The 18,938-nt window shown below is 40.2% G+C and overlaps 1 protein-coding gene across 3 annotated transcripts in view; it reads right to left on the reverse strand.

Annotated features, from left to right (window-relative positions):
• The window catches only part of kat6a.L (K(lysine) acetyltransferase 6A L homeolog), a 51,544-nt gene extending 47,660 nt beyond the window's left edge, over window positions 1-3,884 (reverse strand). For 2 of the 3 annotated variants that reach the window (XM_041587065.1, XM_041587064.1), the window contains exons 1-2: window positions 3,717-3,882; window positions 460-1,278 (exon numbers count right to left, since the gene is read on the reverse strand). In XM_041587065.1, the coding sequence (XP_041442999.1) occupies window positions 460-1,053 (594 nt within the window). In that variant the 5' untranslated portion in view covers window positions 1,054-1,278; window positions 3,717-3,882. Of the gene's footprint in view, window positions 1-459; window positions 1,279-3,716 lie in introns of all 3 variants that reach the window. The other variant, XM_041587066.1, reaches the window with a different exon arrangement.
• Window positions 3,885-18,938: the final 15,054 nt, after the last annotated feature.

An 18,938-nucleotide genomic window follows, 5' to 3' on the forward strand; every position in this document is an offset into this window, starting at 1 on the left:
CAAGGTTACATATGTATCCAGTCTTTTATTTAAATCAGTGCATGGTTGCTAGATAATTTGGACCATAGCAACTAGCTTGCTGAAATTGCAAACTAAAGAGCTGGTAAATAAAAAGCTTAATAACTCAAACCACAAATAGTAAAAAATTAAACCCAAATGCAAATTGTCTCAGAATATCACTCTCTACATCATATTAAAAGTTAAATCAGTGGTGAACAACCCCTTTAAGTTTTTTTCATAAACATAGGTAAAAGGAAACATTCACATTACAACACTGGATTTTGCTCTGCACCAGAACAAACCCTGGAGTGTGTAGCAAAGAGCAGACTGGGTGGCATTACAAATGTAAAAAGGTTGGGGAGATCATCTTATTTACATTATGACAATAAAATGTTCATCTCTTCACACCGGACCATTTTGTCTGTGCAGAGGTGGTTTCCTTTATAGCAGTTCACTTACCTTGTCCTTCTCATGGGGTAACAGGCATACAGGTGGCAGGCAGGCCAGTGACTCCCACCCCTGCTTTCCATCGGACAACTTGCCATTGAGCTTATAGATGGATCCTTCCTTAACAATTCTCCCATGGGCCAGCGCCCGTTTCACTGCAAGCCGTAACTGCTGGTGGAAAGCGGATGATGCACCAGTATTTCCCCCGAAGAATGCACTCACATCCCGCTGACTTCTCAAGAAACGCTCAATACATTTCAATGAAGAGCCACCTGGTTCTTCCAGGCTCTCAATTGCCCGCTTCAGAAGCCGGTGCCAGTCTAAACCCTCTGGCCGTCCTTGGCTCTTTGTGGCCTTCGGCAGAGCCAAGCGACCTGGATTATCAGGGTCCTTGTAAGAGTTTTGCCCCTTGTTAGAGACCTTGAGAACTGTCCCATCTTTAACGCTCAGTTCCAACTGCTCCAATACAGTGTGGCGGTCAAGGCCATGAGAAGTTGATACGGCATTGCAGAGGCGCTCCTCTGAAGGACGCTGCTTCTGTTTCTTCACCTTCCTGATGGCCTCCAGGATCCATTGGGTGTACAAGGGGTTTGCCAGTTTTACCATGGTGGCTGTATATCCATAGAGGTTTAGCCCTGGTCCTGGAGGGAGGAAAGGAGGCTGGCACTGCCCGGAGGCTTACTCAACATAGCATACAACAGACCCCTGTATCCTCTGCCTCTCCAAACACCAAAGAAGCGGATGGGTAAAATGAATGGGAGAAACGTGCAGCTGGATGTTGCCAATGGTCTCTCAAGACAGGTGACAAATACTGCAAGGGTACGCTCACACCTGGAATAAAACAAAAAAATGTTAAATAGATAAAGACTGAAGCCAAACACTAAATGTACCCAATATTTAGCATGAGCCCCTCAAACCTTTATATCAATTTACATTCAGCAAAGGGAGAAAAGCTCAAACCTTTCGGGGCATGTTTACTAACATTGGAGATAAATGTATGGAGAGATTTCTGGAGATGTTGCCCATGGCAACCAATCAGAAACTGGATTTTAACAACTACCCATAAGTTAGTAAACAAAAGCAAAGATCTGATTGGTTGCTATGGTAAACATCACCAGAAATCTCTCCAGATATTTATCTGCAATGTTAGTAAACATGCCCCCAAGGATCAATGACATGAGCATGAGCAGGCACGCATATTCCAGGGATTCACTGCTGTCAATCAAAGACCAAAAGTGACAGGACACAACATTTATAATGTGGCACTGCATGTATTAACCAATATAGTTTCTAGAAAGACAATTTACCGTAGCATCTGACACGGTGCAATTCTGCACATTATGATACTCATCTACATCATACAGTGCAGCGGGTCTACTAAAAGCACCAGGATGTAGCCAACACCATAATATATACGTAGATTTAAAATGCAATGAGGTTTTTCATACGCAGAGTAAACACTCAGCATTACTATAATGAGCAACCAAATCATTATCACTGTATATTCACAGACAACACAGAGCAGCCTGTTCTGGCAAAGTATATATACTCAGCATCATTATACACAGCAGCCTGGTCATTATCAGTGTATAGAGATACTCAGCATCATTATACACAGCAGCCTGGTCATTATCAGTGTATAGAGATACTCAGCATCATTATACAGAGCAGCCTGGTCATTATCAGTGTATAGAGATACTCAGCATCATTATACACAGCAGCCTGGTCATTATCAGTGTATAGAGATACTCATCATCATTATACACAGCAGCCTGGTCATTATCAGTGTATAGAGATACTCAGCATCATTATACAGAGCAACCGGGTCATTATCAGTGTATAGAGATACTCGGTATCATTATACACAGCAGCCTGGTCATTATCAGTGTATAGAGATACTCAGCATCATTATACACAGCAGCCTGGTCATTATCAGTGTATAGAGATACTCAGCATCATTATACACAGCAGCCTGGTCATTATCAGTGTATAGAGATACTCAGCATCATTATACACAGCAGCCTGGTCATTATCAGTGTATAGAGATACTCAGCATCATTATACACAGCAGCCTGGTCATTATCAGTGTATAGAGATACTCAGCACCATTATACACAGCAGCCTGGTCATTATCAGTGTATAGAGGTACTCTGCATAATCATACAGTGCAGCCTGGTCATTATCGATGCATAGAGATACTCAGCATCATTATACACACCAGCCTGGTCATTATCGGTGTATAGAGATACTCAGCATCATTATACACAGCAACTGGGTCATTATCAGTGTATAGAGATACTCAACATCACTATACACAGCAGCCTGGTCATTATCAGTGTATAGAGATACTCAGCATCACTATACACAGCAGCCTGGTCATTATCAGTGTATAGAGATACTCAGCATCATTATACACAGCAGCCTGGTCATTATCAGTGTATAGAGATACTCAGCATCATTATACACAGCAGCCTGGTCATTATCAGTGTATAGAGATACTCATCATCATTATACACAGCAGCCTGGTCATTATCAGTGTATAGAGATACTCAGCATCATTATACACAGCAGCCTGGTCATTATCAGTGTATAGAGATACTCAGCATCATTATACACAGCAGTCTGGTCATTATCAGTGTATAGAGATACTCAGCATCATTATACAGAGCAGCCTGGTCATTATCAGTGTATAGAGATACTCAGCATCATTATACACAGCAGCCTGGTCATTATCAGTGTATAGAGATACTCAGCATCATTATACACAGCAGCCTGGTCATTATCAGTGTATAGAGATACTCAGCATCATTATACACAGCAGCCTGGTCATTATCAGTGTATAGAGATACTCAGTATTATTATAGTAAACAGCAGCCTGGTCATTATCAGTGTATAGAGATACTCAGTATTATTATAGTACACAGCAGACATTGCCAATGCATAGAGCTACTCAGGTCCATCTCACAGTAACAGGGTAGCACCTGCAGCATACAGAGATGCGTATTATCATTGCTGATGGCAGTACAGTGATATAATGTGGCTACATGTTCTACTTAATGAAAGGGGCCTCCGACGGCCTTGCCTGGCTAAAGAAATACGCGAGTCCCCGGCTCGCTCAGACGACGTAGGCCGCAGGCCGGGGCCTGCCGAGAGGTCTGGGAGCGGTCAGAGGCGGCACTCGACGACTAAAATACGATTCCTGGATCTGCGAGGAGATAGCGAGGAAAAGCAAAAAAGAGAAAGAGGTGAAAAATGAGACCGTCTCTTACCGGGAGCCCCAGCAGGCAGCAGCGGCGGAGCGCGGAGACACCCCGAGCTGATGCGGTGGCCATCTTGAAAAGTGAAACCCGGGGAGGGGGGCCGGAGCAGGGAAGAGCGCGGAGGGGGGAGAGAGCAATGCACAGAACAGCGAGGCAGGTGGCGTAAAAGGAGAATGGAACAGCACAAACTAAAGCGGGAGGGGGTGAATAGAATAGGCTGGTGAGTGGGCGGATATGTTATGATCGTGTCACGTGGTGAGCACAACAGGGGCGGGGCTTTAGTTCACGGCACACGACTTTGGATACGAGAGGGGCGTGCCTTAGAATAGAGTAGGTCATATACAAGGCGGGTTATGGAGTAGGTGATGAGAGCGAGAGTTGATTGGCTGAATTGCGTCAACTAGAGGCGGGGCTCCGTGGTTGTTGTTGGAGGGATGAAGCAAATTGCAGAGGGAGGGTTGGCGATGTGTGGATCGGCTCGTTTTGGCGCTGTGGAGGGAAGCCAGCGAAAAAAAAGAACAGTGATGGAATAGGCGCCTAGAGTGGCGGGTGGTGCCCACGTGATATAAAAGGGCGGGGGGATGCCATTTTCGCCATGGGTGTTGTGGGCAAAACAAAGCGCTTGTATTCAGTTAACCCTTTCGCTGCCTCTAATGTTATAGTTCCCGGAGAGCAGCGGTTCTTCAGCTGTACGTGCGTTATAGTCCTATTTGTATGGCGCCAATCGCTACATATGTGACCGTGTGTGGAGATTCCCGTGTCGCAGGGCTGCCTCACATAACCTTTATCAATAAACAAATGGATCACCAAGAAAGCCGCCAAAATGTATCATTGTGCTTTCTGTGCGTTGCTGTATATAGCCATGGGGTGATTCACTGCTAGGGACAATTTGTTTTCATCATGTGGGGGAGGCTGAGATACAGAAAATCAGAATGAGGTCATACAAAGGAAAGATGGGCTCCAAGCACAAGCCTTCCCCCTGTATTAACCTCTCTCACACCTCATGAATGATTGTGTTGGAGGCATGTTGCACCCCTGGCTCATTCATCTTCCTGTCACTTTGCTCATGGTGCAGATACCCAAAGTAGTCCCTCACCCACAAATCTTTGTTCAGCTTCAATTTGCATCAGCTCTACAGTGTTTGGCCACGTTATTATTTCATTATTACCCCTTAGCTTTTTTTTGTGGGGCCAATTTAAGCAATTTTTGATTGTTACCAAGGCCCCCAGCTAGAGTTGCCACCTGTTCCGTTTTCACCCAAACAGTTTGGTTTTTATAAGGCCTGGTCAGGTCTCAACTTTCTGTTCGGTTTTCAGCCTTGTGAAACCCGAACAATAATCTGGCCAATATATGAAACCAATGAAATACAAAGATACTCACCTTGACATTCACATCCAAGTCGGTACAGCGCACTCCAAGGTCAAAGAGGATCGCTCAAATAAGTTGTTAATTAAAAATTCATCCTTTATTGGTTACATCAGTTTAAAAGAAGAAATGCTAACACATGGTCTGACGCGTTTCGTAACTATGTACTTCATCAGAGACCTTTTATATATTTACTCGTGAATACAAACAACTGTTGGAAAGAACGTGGGAAGGACTGTGTAATAAACGCAGGGCTCGGGGCAGGTGCACCCGGGCCAATTACTACCAACGGTGAGCGGATTCTTAACTGCTGTGATATAAAGGATCAAGCAGATAAAAATCATTTATATCAATTTTGAATCTCAGAATTGGTATTGGGATATATGTTTTGGACTACTCACCTTGACATGGCTTATTTATTATCAGGTGCAGTTCATTTCTTGTTATTACAGAAAGTGATGCAATAACCCTGACCCGGCATCATAACTCCACAACATCATCTCTGATGTCATCGTGCCCACCCAAACATCACTGCTCCAGCCCCAATGCTATCTGCCCTGCCCCCTTTGTTCGGGTTTACTAGTGATGTGTGGGCCGACCCCAGGCACTTTTTAGGGGCTGCTGCCGCCTGAGGCAGCAGCCCCAATGCCGCCCCCCCTCCTGCTCCGCTCTTCTAACTTCCAGCGTCGGAGCGGGAGGAGGAGGGGCCGCTGCACTAGAAGAGCCAAATTTCCGCTTTAAAAAACGGAAATTCGTCTCTTAAAGTTACCAAAGGCGGCTTTTTGCTGCCCTTGCTAACTGGCCACTCCGTGCCGCCTGAAACAAGATTCTGAAGCGGCCCTGGCCTGACCCGATACCCGCGGGTTTACCCAGGTTCGGGTCGACCTCGCAGTGCTTCTCCTGCTCTCCCTGCCACATTCAAATGCCGGCATCCGACTTCTGGGTTCCAGTTTAATAGCCTCGCGTCTGCTCGCCCCACCCCTTTTGTGACATCATTGGCAGGGCAGGTCAGGCGGGTCTATAAAAGGACCCCCGGAAGCAGGTGCGGGCGGGCATTAGCAGAGCGGGTTAAGGTCGGGTGCACACATCACTAGTGGCAACCCTACCCCCAGCCTCACTGCTGTATTAGGAACCGTAACTGTGGGATTTTAGGGCCACATAACTTTTCAGGCTCATTTCTAACAGTAGCAATTTATTTATGTGTTGCCCAACTGCAGGTCAGCTGTCTGTGGTTGGTGATAGTTGTAGTTTAGCAACAACTGAACACAAGTAGGCGCACATTTCTCTCCATTTCTGTTAATGGCGTCAGTTTACCTTTAACCTTTTGCATACCCTTTAATCTATGTTACCCGCTGCCATAGACATCAGCACTATGCAGAGTTGCCAGGTTAGCGGGTTTACTGGCAAATTGGCTGTTTTTAAAATGTAGTGGTGGGTTTTAAAAATCCAAACTCCAAAATCCAAAACCCGCCTAATTTTGTGTGGCTGGAATTTGACTCCTAGGGGGTTATTTATCGAAGTTCGAATTTATCTCAATATTTTCTGCTACAAACTCCGATCAAATCCGTTTATTATTACATTTTCCCAAAAATTTGATTTGCAGTAAAAAATCTGATTTTCACAATTTTTTCATACGATTTTCAAGATTTTTTCGGACTTTTCATCTGAAAACTTCGGGGTATTGCACGAAACCCAGCGCACATTAAAAAAAAAAACATTGGAACTTCTCCTATTGACTTATATGCAACCTCAACAGGTCTGAGATGCCGGATTTTCCGATTCTGACTTTTCCATCCTCGGGGTTTAATAAAGTTCAAAAAATTTGTGATTTTTTTTTTTTAAATTTTTTTAATTTTAAAATCACAAATTTTTCATGATTTTTGCCTTCAAAGTTTAGTAAATAACCTCCCTAGAGATATTAGGGGGAATGGCTGAGACCAAAGTACTGTGGACATGTCCATTTTCCTTCATGAATTGTGTTTTGTGTGTGTACAGTGTATGTTTAAATAGGTACATGACACAATGGCACAGTTTGTGTATGTTTGAAATGTGCCCTTGTCAGCTAGTTCGGCCGTATGGCCGAACGATCATCTTACGATGTGCCATGGGCTCCGGCGGGATCGGTCGGGTCAAAAATCAAACCTGACCGATCGACCAAACGACCGTTCTCCGCCGGACGAAAGATGTCGGCACACGCGACACACGATCCGAAAATCGCACGAATCCTCAATTCGTACGATCGGATCTGTGTGTCTATGGCCACCTTTACAATGCTGTTAGTGCATTCTATCCAATATATCCTACACAGTCTTCCGTTACTATTAGTGCATTCCAGCCATTTGTATAATACACAGTCTAACATATCTTAAAGGGGACCTGTAACCCAGACATAAAAAGCTGTATAATTAAAGACCTTTTCAAATTAAATATGAAACCCAGATTAATTTTTTAATTAAAACACCCATAAGTATAATAAACGTGTTCAAAAGTCTCAGCAGTCAATCATATATTGCTTGCTCCTCCTCTGTGCCTTAGGCATAGAGGCGGGGCAGGCAATTACTTTCACTTTCCATTCATCAGTTCCAAGATGTCCTTGCTCTCCTCACATTCCCCCTCCCTCCTTGGTCGAATAGGTCAGTTTTTGAACGAATAGGTCCATTTGGACTATTCCCTAGTCGAAGTACAAAAAAATTAGCTCGAAATTCGTATTTTTTTTGGTTTGAAAATTCACCTCAACCTTTGATAAATCTGCCCCTAAGGCAGATTGATTCGAATTTGCAGTTCGATCCTATTCACCCATTTTTAAAAAACTCAGGTTTTTTTAATAAATTTTGATTGGTCGTTTTTTTTTAATTCGATGGTCGAATTTCAACGTTTTTTGTACTTCGAAATTCGACCCTTGATAAATCTGCCTCTAATAATACAGGTATGGGTTCCGTTATTCGGAAACCTGTTTTCCAGAGAGTTCAGAATTACAGAAAGGCCATCTCCCATAGACCCAATTTTATCCAAATAATGAAAATTTGTATAAACTATTTCCTCTTTCTCTGTAATAATAAAACAGTAGCTTGTACTTGATCCCAACTAAGATATAATTAATCCTTATTGGAGGCAAACCCAGCCTATTGAGTTTATTTAATGTTTAAATGATTTTCTAGTAGACTTAGGGGCAGATTCACTAAGGGTCGAATTTCGAAGTAAAAAATACTTCGAAATTCGACCCTCGAATTGAAATCCTTCGACTTCGAATATCGAAGTCGAAGGATTTAGCGCTAAACGTTCGTTCGATCGATCAAAGGATTTTTCGTTCGATCGAACGATTAAATCCTTCGAATCGAACGATTCGAAGGATTTTAATCCAACGATCGAAGGAAAATCCTTCGATCAAAAAAAGTTTAGCAAGCCTATGGGGACCTTCCCCATAGGCTAACATTGACTTCGGTAGGTTTTATCTGCCGAAGTAGGGGGTCGAAGTTTTTTTTAAAGGGAAAGTACTTCGACTATCGAATGGTCGAATAGTCAAACGATTTTTCGTTCGAATCGAAGTCGAAGGTCGTAGTCGAAGGTCGAAGTAGCCCATTCGATGGTCGAAGTACCCAAAAAATACTTCGAAATTCGAAGTATTTTTCATTCGAATCCTTCACTCGAGCTTAGTGAATCGGCCCCTAAGGGTATAAAGATCCAAATTATGGAAAGATCCATAATCTGAAAAACCCTAGGTCCCGAGTTTTCTGGATAACGGGTCCTGTACCAGCATTATCAACTCAGGAAAAGCACTTTTTTTTTTAAATTTCTGCTTCAACTAAAATAAATGCATTTTTGAGAGACCCACACTTGCCAACCTCTATTTTTACTATTAATTTACATAGATTAGTTTGCATGTGGGTCTTTAATAAATATGAAGCAATCAGTTCATCATATTCTGTATTTGCTTTCTTTATAGATGCTTTACAGCATCTTGTCTTTTTCATTTTTATATTTCTTTATATGTGCTCAAGCATCCTTTCTATATGAGTCCTTGACATGATATTTTCATGCAGCAAATTTAAAATGTGTTTCCTTTTAGTGCAGTTGGAAAATTTGGTACAGTTAGGGAAAGATTTATCAAAATTTGAATGTTCCTGTTTTTTTTCTGTTGTTTTTAGTTATTAATAACTCAAAAATTGTATTGCGCACAAACACATAAACAACAAAATTCCTATAAAATCATATTGTTCATTTTTAATGAGACTGACAAATTTTAAATTAAAGGTGTTATTTACTAAACCTAGAATTTCTTTGGTTGGGCTTTTTGGGGCAAAACTTGTGGAAAAAAACCTAACATTTTTCAAGATTTATAATACAGTCCAAATTCAAAAAATCTCAAACCTGTCGAGGTCCTGTATAAGTCAATGGGAGAAATCTCAATTCAAAATTATTGTGGTTTGCGATGAGTTTAGCCTAAAAATCCAAAAAATTCTAGGTTTAAGGGAAAAAATTCGAAAATTGTGCAATTCTGAAAAAAATGTACGATTCAGGTTTTCACTCAATCTTATCAGGTTTTTTTCCCAATCTGATTAATTCAAGTTTTTCAATTAATAAATAAGGTCAAATCGGGCTTGGGAGTTTGGTCATGGTTTTTTAAATAAAATAATGAGATACCGTATATACTCGAGTATAAGCCGAGTTTTTCAGCACTCAAAATGAGCTGAAAAAGTCTAACTCGGCTTATACTCGAGTTAGTATAAATATATACGTAGCTGATCAACGTGAATGGCTGTGTGCCCCTGATTGCCGGGTTCTCCATGGCATGTTGCGAGTGATGTCACCGCTGCGCATTACGTGTGACATCACCGACCAGCGCACGCTTGTTTTCCACTATATTAGCCCCGCATGCACTCCCAGGTAAGCCCTGCGCCCCACTCTCACACAACAGACTTATATAACAGCCAACCTACTGCATGTCAACAATTGCTGAAACAAAACTCCCAGCATCCTGTCGCTGGGTTCTAGGATTCTACTTGTGAAACATTGATATAATATCTTTAATTGTACTGCCGACAACTTTCCCTGCTATATCAGCTATATCCCACAGTGCTTACTTTAGCTTTTTGGCACAAAACAATGCACGTTTTTACAATGTTTTTGAGCATTCACTTGCTCTTTCAGCTAAAAACTGCTGCATTTCTCACCCTAGGCTTATACTTGAGTCAATAAGTTTCCCAGTTTTCGTAGGTAATATTAGGTACCTCAGCTTATACTCACGTTGCCTTATTTTCGAGTATATACAGTAAATTCAGAGTTTAGTAAATAACCCCATAAATCTAGAAAACACGAATAAAAGAATACCTTGAATTTTGACTTCTACACAAACTCATCTTGGTTTTTTTAAATTTGGATTCACGATTTGTGCCACAAAAATGTAATCAAGCTAAATGTTGGTAAATCTGCTCCAAAATAACTAATTAAAATGTATACAACTTGAAAATTATTAAGAGCTCTAATTTATTAGACTATGTTTATAAGCTTACCATTTCATAACCGTGGGTGCTAATGCCCCAGACAGACGTCCGTAATTTAAAAACTTTTAATTCTACATTATGATTAAAATGAAGTCTTGCGCGTTTGTGTCACAGTAGGACACAGGGAAGCTCATTTATCAAAGTCCGAATTTATCGCACTATTTTTTGAAAACTACTCCGACCAAATCCGCAATAGTTTTTTCCCCTTATTTATCAATTTTCTTGAAAAATTTCTATGCGGGAAAAAACTCGGAATATTGGATTTTTCGCACTAAAACTCAGACGTTATAATTCAGAGTTTAGTAAATAACCCCATAAATCTAGAAAACACGAATAAAAGAATACCTTGAATTTTGACTTCTACACAAAGGGGCCGATTCACTAAACTCGAGTGAAGGATTCGAATTAAAAATACTTCGAATTTCAAAGTATTTTTTGGGTACTTCGACCATCGAATGGGCTACTTCAACCTTCGACTACGACCTTCGACTTCGATTCGAATGTTTCGAACGAAAAATCATTCGACTATTCGACCATTCGATAGTCGAAGTACTTTCCCTTTAAAAAAAACTTCGACCCCCTACTTCGGCAGATAAAACCTACCGAAGTCAATGTTAGCCTATGGGGAAGGTCCCCATAGGCTTGCTAAACTGTTTTTGATCGAAGGATTTTCCTTCGATCGTTGGATTAAAATCCTTCGAATCGTTCGATTCGAAGGATTTAATCGTTCGATCGAACGAAAAATCCTTCGATCGATCGAACGAACGTTTATCGCTAAATCCTTCGACTTCGATATTCGAAGTCGAAGGATTTCAATTCGAGGGTCGAATTTCGAAGTATTTTATACTTCGAAATTCGACCCTTAGTGAATCTGCCCCAAACTCATCTTGGTTTTTTTAAATTTGGATTCACGATTTGTGCCACAAAAATGTAATCAAGCTAAATGTTGGTAAATCTCACTATTTTTTGAAAACTACTCCGACCAAATCCGCAATAGTTTTTTCCTCTTATTTATCAATTTTCTTGAAAAATTTCTATGCGGGAAAAAACTCGGATCATTGGATTTTTCGCACTAAAACTCAACATACAACATTTTTGGATTAATGCACGAAACCCAGCGCAGATCAAGATATCTTTGGGACTTCTCCCATTGACTTATATGCAACCTCGGCAGTTCTGACATGCCGGATTTTCCAATTCAGACTTTTTCCATCCTCGGGGTATAATAAATCCAGAAAAATTTGAGTTTTTTTTCCCCACTAGAAATTCCGATTTTATAACAAAAAAACAAGAATTTTCTGTTTTTTGGCATGCGATCTTTAATAAATAACCCCCTTAATCATTGGCTAACTTTCTTACAACAAACGTGGAGTATTTAAAGAAAAAAGAACCAATCATATGTTACAAAGGCGGAGCCACCAAAGATGACGAATCAACAAATTTGCAGACTGCAGCCCTAATCCTGCATTATATATATATATATATATATATATATATATATATATATATATATATATATATATATATATATATATATATATATATATCCATTTTAAACATGATACAGCCTTCTCTTTTTACTGCTCAACCATGCTTCTTATCCAACCATGTTTCTCATTCAAGCAAGGCAACCCTTACCATCCAAGGGGTATATCTATCAAAAAGTGAAGTTAGAGATCGCCACAGTCCTCTAGAGTGAAATTCCGCCACTCTCCATTCATTTCTATGGGATTTTTACAAGAGTATTTATCAATGGGTGAAAGTGAAAATTCATCTTTTGATAAATATGCCTTTCAAAATCCCATAAAAATGAATGGAGAGTGGCCGGATTTCACTCTAGAGGACGGTGGCGAACTCTAAACTTTTAAATAAATATAACCCCAAATCTCTTCTTGAATCCAGCTGTTATTTCTATGCCAAAACAATTCTATTAAGGGCATTCTAACTATTTTGTCTTTTGCTTTTTAACCATTTATGTATACTATTAATAAGGGGCCGATTCACTAACTTCGAGTGAAGGATTCGAAGTAAAAAAACTTCGAATTTCGAAGTGTTTTTTGGGCTACTTCGACCATCGAATGGGCTACTACGACCTTCGACTACAACTACGACTTCGAATCGAACTATTCAAACTAAAAATCGTTCAACCATTCGACCATTCGATAGTCGAAGTACTGTCTCTTTAAGAAAAAACTTCGACCCCCTAGTTCGCCATCTAAAAGCTACCGAACTCAATGTTAGCCTATGGGGAAGGTCCCCATAGGCTTGGCTAACTTTTTTTGATCGAAGGATATTCCTTAGATCGTTCGATTTAAATCCTTTGAATCGTTCGATCACACTATTTGCGCTAAAATCCTTCGCCTTCGATATTCGAAGTCTAAGGATTTTAATTCCCAGTCGAATATCGAGGGTTAATTAACCCTCGATATTCAACCCTTTGTGAATCGGCCCCTAGATGTCCTGTTTTCTAGCTATAGCTTTTTATCTGATGCATTGCAACTATTCTGACTGTTCTCTCCAGCCCGATCTAACGATTCTTTCCACGTGCTCTAATAAATTGTGTTATGCATTCTAAACATTCCGTGAGGTACAGTCTTTACAGCTTGGCCATGTGCATGCTTATCATTCCTCTCTAGTTATTCAAATGATTCTCTCCCATGGCTTATAACCGTACTTACTCTTGTACTATCACTTACACTCTAACCTTTCCAATGCCGGCAATATAACCATTCTGTCTCATGCATTTTTATCAGTTCTCCTCTGGGGAAAGTAAGTATTCTGTCTTGGCACTCCAATCATTATTTCCCAGCCACTGTTATTTTATCAAATGCAATAACTCAGCTTCTTCCACTATTACCATTTTACCCCATTCAGTTTATTTTGCTTTCTTTTTCTATTCATTCTTTCAAGTGCACTGGGCATCTAATTCTATACTGTTTGTTCTAACCATTGTATCCTGCACATTTGACATAGTTTTTTTTGCAGAGCTAAAATAGTCTGGGACCTTACGTCTTTTAATAATAGTTAACTGTAATTAAAAAGGTCAGTTGAAAAGGAATTAGTAACCTTCTGCCCAGGCATTTAAATTTTCAACCCTATTCTACCCTTTGCATTCTATCCCTTTTATCCTGTGTTCTCTAAACATTCTAAGACATTATAACATAGTGTATTATTATTATTATGTATCTATAAACCACCAAAATATTCAGCAGTGTTGTACAATTAATGGATGTATACAGGTATGAGACCTGTTATCCGGGACCTGGGGCTTTCCAGATAACGGATCTTTTCGTAATTTGGATCTTCATACCTTATGTCTACTAGAAAATCATGTAAACATTAAATAAACCCAATAGGCTGGTTCTGTTTCTATTAAGGATTAATTCTATTATAGTTTGGGTCAAGTACAAGGTACTGTTTTATTATTACAGAGAAAAAGGAAATCATTTTTAAAAATTATTAACTAAAATGGACTATATGGGAGATGGCCTTTCCATAATTTGGAGCTTTCTGTATAACGGGTTTCCGGATAACAGATCCCATATCTGTACATTTAGGGGCCGACTCACTAACTTCGAGTGAAGGATTCGAAGGTAAAAAACTTCGAATTTCGAAGTTTTTTTTGGGCTACTTCAACCATCGAATGGGCTACTTCGACTACGACTTCGAATCGAAGGATTCGAACTAAAAATCATTTGACTATTCGACCATTCGATAGTCGAAGTACTGTCTCTTTAAAAAAAACTTTGACCCCCTAGTTCGCCATCTAAAAGCTACCGAAGTCAATGTTAGCCTATGGGGAAGGTCCCCATAGGCTTGGCTAACTTTTTTTGATCGAAGGATATTCCTTCGATCGTTGGATTAAAATCCTTCGAATCGTTCGATTCAAAGGATTTTATCGTTCGGTCAAAGGAATTATCCTTCGATCGTTCGATCGAACTATCTGCGCTAAATCCTTCGACTTCGATATTCGAAGTCGAAGGATTTTAATTCCTAGTCGAATATTGAGGGTTAATTAACCCTCGATATTCGACCCTAAACATACAGGAAACCATACAAAAAATACAAATAACCAATACAAGAGGTAAAGATGGCACAATTTATACCATATAAATTAATGTATTAATGATTTATATAGGAATCATGCTGTACCTAGCACTGAATAGTTCTTGCAATAATTTAATAGTAAAGAGAAGGGATCCACAGCTTCTTTTTCTCAAAATTAGTAAAATGAAAAAAGCTATTGCTCAAATGAGTACATTTCCCCATATGTTATAAAAGGCACTAAGTTTGCCCAGGGGCAGTAACCCATAGCAACCAATAAGATGTATGCTTTGACCAGTAAATCCTACCTGCTCATTGGTTGCTATGGGTTACTTCTCCTGGAAAAACTGGGAAGCCGATTTATAAACTGTCTCATTTTAGTAGTTTTAGAGGTTTTTGAAACCACAAATAAACGAATTTTCTCTAAAACCACGAATGCCATGCCATTTATTAAAGATCCGAATAAAAAAAGTACAAAGAAAAACTGAAAGATCTGAATAAAAATATGAAAACCTCTAAAACATTCAAAAATTTAGATTTACGGCCAATTACTAGCAAAGAAAATCCACAAACTCTTTCTATTGATCCCTATGTGATTTTTAGAAGCACATTTATCAATGGGTGAACTTTGAGAGGCCCATTTATCAAAGTTTGAATTTTGAATTCATGTGAATTTTTTTTACTCTAGTAATTTTGAATGTACTAGAAATTCGATTGGGAGGACATCTAAGAAAAAATGTGAACGTCTAAAACTCCAACAAATTTTACCGCCTAGAAAACTCGAATCGAATTCAATTCGAATTCGACTAAACTCGAATCAAGTTTTTTTTCCGAAAAAAACTTGACTGTCAGGAAGGCTATTAACATCTTCAAATGGGTCACTGGACCTCTCCCATTGACTTATACATGAACCTGGCAGGTTTTAGGTGGCGATTAGTCAAATTTGAATTATTCCCAGGGTAATGGTTTGCTAAATTTTGAATTCAAATCGAGTTTGGATTATTACTATTTCGGATTTGTAAGTTTTGACCAAAAAAAATTCAAATTTCCTATTCGACCCTTGATAAATCTGCCCCTAAAAGTCACCATTTCATAAATACACTTCTAAAAATCCCAAATGAATGATTAGAATGTGGGTGAGTTTTTCTGTGATGAACTCTAATTTCATATTTTGAGAAATCTGGCCCATGGTATGTTAACCAATTTATCTCAGGGTCCAGCCACTCTAGCTAGAAACTATTGGTGTGCGGCAATTCTCGATCTGACCAAAACCCTCCCAATCGACACCTGGGGGCCAATTCACAAAGGGTCGAATATCGAGGGTTAATTAACCCTCGATATTCGACTGGGAATTAAAATCCTTCGACTTCGAATATCGAAGTCGAAGGATTTTAGCGCAAATAGTGCGATCGAACGATCAAAGGATTATTCCTTCGATGGAACGATAAAATCCTTCAAATCGAACGATTCGAAGGATTTAAATCCAACGATCGAAGGAATATCCTTCAATCAAAAAAAGTTAGCCAAGCCTATGGGGACCTTCCCCATAGGCTAACATTGAGTTCGGTAGCTTTTAGATGGCAAAGTAGGGGGTGGAAGTTTTTTCTTAAAGAGACAGTACTTCGACTATCGAATGGTCGAACGATTTTTAGTTCGAATCCTTCGATTCGAAGTCGTAGTCGAAGGTCGAAGTAGCCCAAAAAACACTTCGAAATTCAAAGTTTTTTTACTTCGAATCCTTCACTCGAAGTTAGTGAATCGGCCCCCTGGTCTGACCCGCCGTTCCCTCTCTATTTATAAACTAGTGATGTGCGGGCTGGGCCGATACCCGAGGGTTTACCCGGTGGGTCGGGCGGGTTCGGGCCGACCTCGCACTCTTCTTTGTGGGTGGCTTGCGGGTGCGGGTTTAGCTCTTCTCCTGCTCTCCCCAGCCGCCACCATCAAATGCCAGCTTCTGACTTCCAGGTTCTTCTTTCATAGAAAGGGGTAAATTTATCAAAGAGTGAAGTTACGCCACTAGAGTGAAATTCCGCAGCTCACAATTCATTTCTATGGTATTTTGAAAGGCATATTTATCAATGGGTGAAAGTGAAAGTTCACCCTTTGATAAATACGCCTTTAAAAATCCCATAGAAATGAATGGAAAGTGGTGGAATTTCACTCAAGTAGCGGAACTTCATATTAACTTCACTCTTTGATAAATATACCCCTGTGCCTGCTCGCCCTGCCCTTTTGTGATGTCATCAGCGGTGCGGGTCGGCGCGGGTCTATAAAAGCAACCCGGAAGTTGGATGCGGGCGGCGCGGGCTAAGGGAAGACAGGTTAGGGTCAGGTAGGGTAGGGGGACCATTATGGACCTGCACCCGCCCCACAGTGACATCACGTAAGGGGTGGAGGCGGGCACGAGTCTATAAATTTAGGTGGCGGAAGCTGGTAGTGCTAGGTCATGAGCAGGAACAGCAGCAGAACAGCTTAACTAGGACCCGCCTGCGACCCGAAGATTTTGTGCAGGAACCCACCCAGCTGGTTTGGGTAGTCCTGCACATTAATACTAGAAACTGCACACATTTTATTCCCAGTGGATTCCCGCAATCCAAAAGCATAAATGCAGCTTAATTTATTCCTGATAAAATTGACCATTGTGTGTTTATAAATGTAACAAGGACTTCAGGGGCAGGGACTGATGTGAAAGATGTATAATCTCTGTAAAGCTCTATGGAATATATCAACGCTGTATAAAGAATAATGACCATAAATGAATCCTAATCATGTTCAATTATCTTTAAATCTTAGGCATCGTAACCATTTTACCTTGTTCTTTCTAAATATTTATAGATTGTAAGCTCTTTGGGACAGAGACCTCAATCCAACCGTGCATTGAGATTTATAGCACTTATGTATTTAATCATTCTGATTCATTGACTTTATCTAAGTCACATTAATATACCGTAAGATCTTTACCCCTGTTTGAGGTTATGCCTTGTAAAGCACTGTGGGGTTATACAAACAAACATGCGCACAATACACTACAATACAATACATTCATAATGTTGTATCTCATTAATTCTAACCATTCTGCCATATGCGCTGTACCATTATATCCTATGCATGCTAATCATTCTACATTGTGCATTCTAACCATTCTCTCCCATGCATTCTTACCGCTGTGTTGCACATAGTAAAACTTCCACCCCTGAGCACTCTACCCATAAATGTTTAATAAAGATCTGTCCAGCTGAAGAACTTGATTGGAAGAAGTGGCCCTTTGATTGATTTTTATGGCCTGCCCTCAACCTGTCCAAAAGCCCCTAAACTTGTATTGCAAAGTTGTTTAAAGGGGTTTTTCACCATCATATGTATTATTTGTGTCCTTTGATTTATTATATGTGTTGCAGTTCCAGCTTACCAGGCGTGGATTTGAATGAGAGACTGGAATATGAATAGGAGTGGGTCTGAATAGAAAGGTAAGTAATACAAAGTAACAGTAAGCATACAATTGTAGCCTCACACAGCAATAGGTTTTTGGCTACCTAACAACTTCCTTGACTACTTGGTGGTCAGAATTGTCAGAGACTGACCAGCAGGCAGCGCTGTTGTAACAAAATTAATTTATATTAACAGGACATGTATCCTTTAAGATCTTGGAATAGAAAATAAATAAATAATGAATATAAATGATAAAAGTGCTTAGAATAGCATACTCATCAATTTTACATGCACTTATTTTAAAGGTATACTTATCCTTTAAATAAGAAGCAGACCCAAAATGTGAGCAGTGATCATAGTTCTGATTATAGTTGAGGCCTTGTTGAGAAAACAAGAGAATTGCCCTGAGCGACTTGCTCTGACACAGACATGACTCGACTGAAGACGCCTTGGAGGCACGCAGACCATTCTCCTGAATTTTTAAGGAGTCTCACAAAAGCAGCTCCCCCTCTCCTAGTCTGTCACAGTGGGGGCTCAGTATCCCACTTCCTCTGTCTCACGGCTGATATCAGCTTTATGGGCTCTCCTAAATTTGCCAACAATTAAGGCAGCTGGGGGTCCTATCAACTGTGTGACAAAGATGAAAATGGGCATTTTGTTGACATGGGGCAAATTCACTATAGGGCAAATTTTCACCAACGAACGTTCCGTCACACTTTGCAGCACTTTGTCAGATGCAAATTCTTTACCACTACGCTAATTTGCTACAATACAAAGTTGCGTCTCAACAGCCGAACGCTGGCAAAGTTTCGCTAGTGATAATTCATCAGCATTTCATATCGATCTTTCGCTAGCATTCAATTCTGCCTAGCGAAACTTTGTTAGAACTCTTATG

The sequence above is a fragment of the Xenopus laevis genome, chromosome 3L, assembly GCF_017654675.1.
Source record: "Xenopus laevis strain J_2021 chromosome 3L, Xenopus_laevis_v10.1, whole genome shotgun sequence".
Taxonomy (NCBI): Eukaryota; Metazoa; Chordata; class Amphibia; order Anura; family Pipidae; genus Xenopus; species Xenopus laevis.